Genomic DNA, 4,801 nt, shown 5'->3' with positions numbered 1-4,801 from the left:
ATCACAAAGCGGCCCATAGAACGTGCTATGTATTTGTAAGGGATCTCATCTTGGTTGTACAAAAGATCGTCGAGCGTCGACTTCATTGGTGACCGTGGACTATCTTCGGCTTAGGTGCAGATTTTATACGGAAGACGCATTGAAAAGTGGTTCATGTATTTCTAGGTACCCACTCGGCATTTGTCGGGTATGATAGTCAACTGGGATTGATCCCAGGCCCGCCTGAACGTAACGAGATCGTTCTCCTGGGTGTTTCCAGGGTTTTTCCTCATTGAGACCAAGCAATTGTTTGGATGATAGCTGCAAAATTTAGGCCCTGGACGCTATCGTCTCTCATCATTAACTTCGTTACTTCGGAATTCTCTACTTCATTAACGAATTCGCTATTCTGTACATCTTCCTTCCGTTGCATAACATCCTGCCAACGTTGTTTCCGAATTTATTTTCGTCATTAATTTAGTTCTACTTACGATATGTCTCACCATCAGTATGAGCTTGTGATCCATACTACAGTTCTTCCTGTCACCTCATTACATATCATCTTTCTTTCCCAGCAACTCAGCTTACGTAGCAGCCATGTTACCAACTGTCATTAACTGTTGCCTAAGAACGTGGTTGAATATTGAGCACTTCTTTCAACTCAAGCAAAATCGAACCTTGTTACTATTTGGCATTATGAACCTGCCACTCAATAGAGGTATGTCCGAGACACCACTGATTTTGAAAATTGCATTTAGTTTCCATATATGCACTTTTGTGCTTTGCTGTAATTTCAATTATTTAACACGTTGACTGCCAAGCTTTCCGACGGAATTTTTCCATTCAGGCCATTATTACCATAAGTTCCCATTCCTTCTAAAATGTTTATTTATTATCTTATTTGTTCACGTAGAGTGACCGTTTCGAAGAAAAAATTTTGATTGTCGGTCACGCGTGCCCGACGCGGCGTAGAACTTAAGATTCCTTCGCCTGCGCCGCGTCGGGCAGCCTGTCGGTCACCGTCCCGATTTGCATCTTTATTATTGTATTCAACACCTCACGGGTTCTGGTGATTTTTTGTTTTATGCTATTACTCTAGCCTGGTATGTAGAAAATATTGAAGTATTAGTTTTATCTGTTTCATCAAGAACTCATTGTTCATACGAAGAAACCTTTTTTCGTTTGTTGGAATTAAAGTGCGTTGTATATAAAACTGCAATATGTCTAAACGTAAAAGCACTCTGAAACCACGTAAATTGTTTGTATCAACATCAAAAATTGAAAATACACTTTATGAGGACCTGTCTGATGAGAACTTCAATATATCTTCCGACGATGATTCAGATTATATACAAAGTGTTTCGGATGAGAGTTCTTGGTGTACATCAAGTGACAGCGAAGCTGAAAGTGGTAATATAAGTGGTAACGTAAAGAAGAAAGTACATATTTTTCCTCCGGATGGATGTGATCTCTCCTCTGTCTCTACGTCTCAAGGAGAAAATATACGCAGTATATCGCCCAACAGCTGTATATCTTCAACGCCAACAGCACATAATCTTCCACGTTATCATCAACGAAGTAAGGAAGTAAGACCTGTTACGTACCAGCAATGGACACAACCTACGGGATGCCAAGCGCAAGTAATACAATTTATGGAAAACGAAGGTGTGAACCCAAATTTTCTGCAGCTATAGCACAGAGTGAACCTGGTGAGTTTTCCTCTTGCATGGTGGATGATAAGGTGATAAATTTGATAGTTGAACAGACTAATGTGTATGCCACTCAAGTGTTAACAAGTGTCTATGATGTAGGGCCGTCGTCAAGATTACACGATTGGGTACCGACTGACAAAAATGAAATCAGAAAATTTCTAGGTCTAGTTGCGTAGATGGGAGTAGTGAAAATGCCATCGTTGTCAGATTATTGGAGCCAGGAAGACATATTCAGAAATACTTTCGCGCCTTCTATGATGTCAAGGAACAGATTCGAAATGCTTCTTCGTATGATCCACTTTGCTGACAACAATGCGTGTCCTCCAGGAGACCGGCTTCATAAAGTTCAGGGCCTGATTGATTTGTTAGTTGACAATTTTCAGAAAGCTACACACCATCTGAAACAGTTTGTGTGGATGAGACTCTTGTACCATTCCGAGGGAGACTTATTATGCGGCAATATATCAAACAAAAGAGACACAAATATGGTATTAAAGTGTTTAAATTGTGTTGTGGATCTGGTTATACATATAGACTTTTAGTATATGCTGGTAAAAACTTGGAACACACCAGAACAACTCCTACATCTGTTGTTATGTCTCTTTGTGAACCCCTTTTGCACACCGGGAGAACAGTTTGCACGGACAATTGGTATACAAGTATTGATTAGCAAACAAACTTTTAGATGCCGATACTCATTTCATTGGGACTCTGCGTTCAAACAGAAAGGGCAATCCTCAAGATGTTGTAAACAAGAATCTCAAAAGAAATGAAGTTGTAGCTAAACAAAATGAAAGAGGAATAACGGTGTTAAAATGGAATGATAAAAGAAACGTTCTAGTTCTGTCGACCAAACATTCAGATGAAGTTGTAAGTGTGCAGGCAGGCAGATGCGGACAAATCGAGAAGCCTAAGATGATAGTGGAATATAACAAAGCAAAATCGTCTGTAGATATGTCAGATCAAATGGCGGCGTATTCATCTCCTCTAAGAAAAGCTTTGAAATGGTACCACAAGCTGGCCTTCGAATTACTACTTTCTACATCAACGGTGAATGCCCTGATTTTGTACAAAGAAGTTACTGGAGATAATATAAAAGTTGTGGAATTCAGAAAATCAGTAATCCATTACCTGGTCGCTCAAAACATACAACCAGAAGAAAAAGCAATTCCAATGTGCAAGCCCAGAAGATTTCGACACGAATTAAGAAGACGACAAGGAAAAGCAAAACAAACAAGAAAATACTGTAAAAACTGTTACAAAGAGAATACTACAGTGATGTCAAGGAATCTGGCAGCAAATCGAACGAAGAAAGTAGTTACCTACTGCACAGGATGTGAAGTTGAATCAACGCTTTGTTTGAAGTGTTTCAACAAATGTCACAGAGATCTTTCCATGTAAATAAATGTTTGTTAGGTTTACAAACATTCGTAATGTAAGAGACAATTTGCAATATATAAAACAAAATTTGATACTAAACAATATACTGTATGTAACATTTTCTACGAATTTCACATAAAAATATTTTTTTCCATTTAACATGCATTACATTTAACATACCATGCATTACATGCATCATAATTTAACCAATCAAAAACCATAATCTAACCCAATATAACACATATGTTATCACATACACAATCCATTGTGTGTACTCAGAAGCAAATTTAAAGTTTGTGCAGTAATTCAGTTCTATTGTTGAAATAAATCAAGAAACCATTGTTGTGTCGGTCACCAGTGACCGACGCGGCGGGTAGGGATTTCTTAGAATTGGGCACACGTGTCCGACGGCAGTCAACGTGTTAAACACCTCTGGTTCAATCCCAGCTCGCACCAGTGAACATTGTGGTGGACAAACATCGTGTGAGTGGGTTTTCTCGGAGTCCTCCCGTTTTACCCCGCTTTCTTGGTTCTAGCATTCCATTCATTTCTCATTATCACCGTCTCCTTTAGCCTAGCCGGAATAATAGTGGGACGCAAAGCTTAAAGATTTTATTTCATTTCGATTGTTTACTTTTTGAGTTGCACGTGCGTAAAACATCGTATTAACCTATTCATGAGCTGTAGCTGTCAAACTGGAAGAGATATGCCAAAGTGTTTCCTCTCAGAGTTGTTCAAAATGTAGCGATTGTTTCGATGAAGGCAAAATCAACCGTTGTTTTCATTTAAAGTTCTGAAGATGCCTCCGGTAGAAATATCCCTAGACGCCCATGATACATATATATAATTAAACCTCCACTAAGGGAAAGTTCCATAGTATACTATGTAGTATTATAGGTCAAATCCTGGATGAAAGACGAAGTAAATTCACAGACACTCAGATGGGTATGGACCATCTTGATTTACCGAGTACGTAACACATTACTAAGATGCCATATTACTCTTCACAACGTACAGGAACTATTCTAAATTCAGACATACTTAACACAGAAAACTTCGCTTTTCTACAAAACTTGACAGACAATTTCGATTTGGGTGTGTTTTTTTTCTCGCGGAAAACATAACTGGTTTGTTTCACTTCCAGTGGCATAAGAAGGCACTCCACTATCAGTTTAGAATGCAGTGTAAACCAAAAAAGAAAAGAATCTTGATAGTAAAACATAATTTAGCTAATAAGGAGGAAATTGCACAGTTTACAGTTTGTAGTGTGTATGATTATTTCATGGCAAATATACAGACGTAAAAGAAAATCTCAAGTATTTTTTTGTTACGTTATTGCAGTTAAAAAACGATATTTTTCTTTTTGTGGAAACTCTGACAAATTTTGATTAAGTCTGCCATACCTCCCGTAAAAACGGGACGTACCGATTTTGGATCTAGTGTCCTGCTTCCCCGGGACGGGCAAATATTCCGCAATTTAGTTTCTGCTCTCAATCAGTGTTTCAATGATGAAGAATAAAGATTGTGGTTGTGGGTCCCACACAGACACCTGAATAGTTTTAAAACTAGTATACGATAAATTGAAAAACAGCACGCATATATTGCTGAAGCTTTAGTATGTTCTGAACTTCCCACAATAAAGGTGAAAAGGTAACATCATAATTTATTGAGTTTAAAAGTTAAATCTCTATTGAAGGACGTATATGGATCTGACGAACCACCTAAAGATA

At 38.2% G+C, this 4,801-nt stretch overlaps 1 protein-coding gene across 1 annotated transcript; it reads left to right on the top strand.

Annotated features, from left to right (window-relative positions):
• The first annotated feature begins 2,606 nt into the window (after nucleotides 1-2,606).
• On the top strand, nucleotides 2,607-3,092 carry LOC145689736 (uncharacterized). The gene has a single exon (XM_081763938.1). It carries the CDS (start codon nucleotides 2,607-2,609, stop codon nucleotides 3,090-3,092), a length of 486 nt encoding a protein of 161 aa, XP_081620064.1.
• The last annotated feature ends 1,709 nt before the right edge of the window (nucleotides 3,093-4,801 follow it).

This window comes from Thermobia domestica, chromosome 7, assembly GCF_964235325.1.
Source record: "Thermobia domestica chromosome 7, izTheDome1.hap1.1, whole genome shotgun sequence".
NCBI lineage: Eukaryota > Metazoa > Arthropoda > Insecta > Zygentoma > Lepismatidae > Thermobia > Thermobia domestica.
The sequence above is the reverse complement of the archived record's forward strand: the minus strand, read 5'-3'. Positions and strand labels throughout refer to the sequence as shown.

What these genes read in the sequence shown, in the direction of transcription:
- LOC145689736 (XM_081763938.1), top strand. Translation starts at nt 2,607, where the DNA reads ATGATAGTGGAATATAACAAAGCAAAATCGTCTGTAGATATGTCAGAT.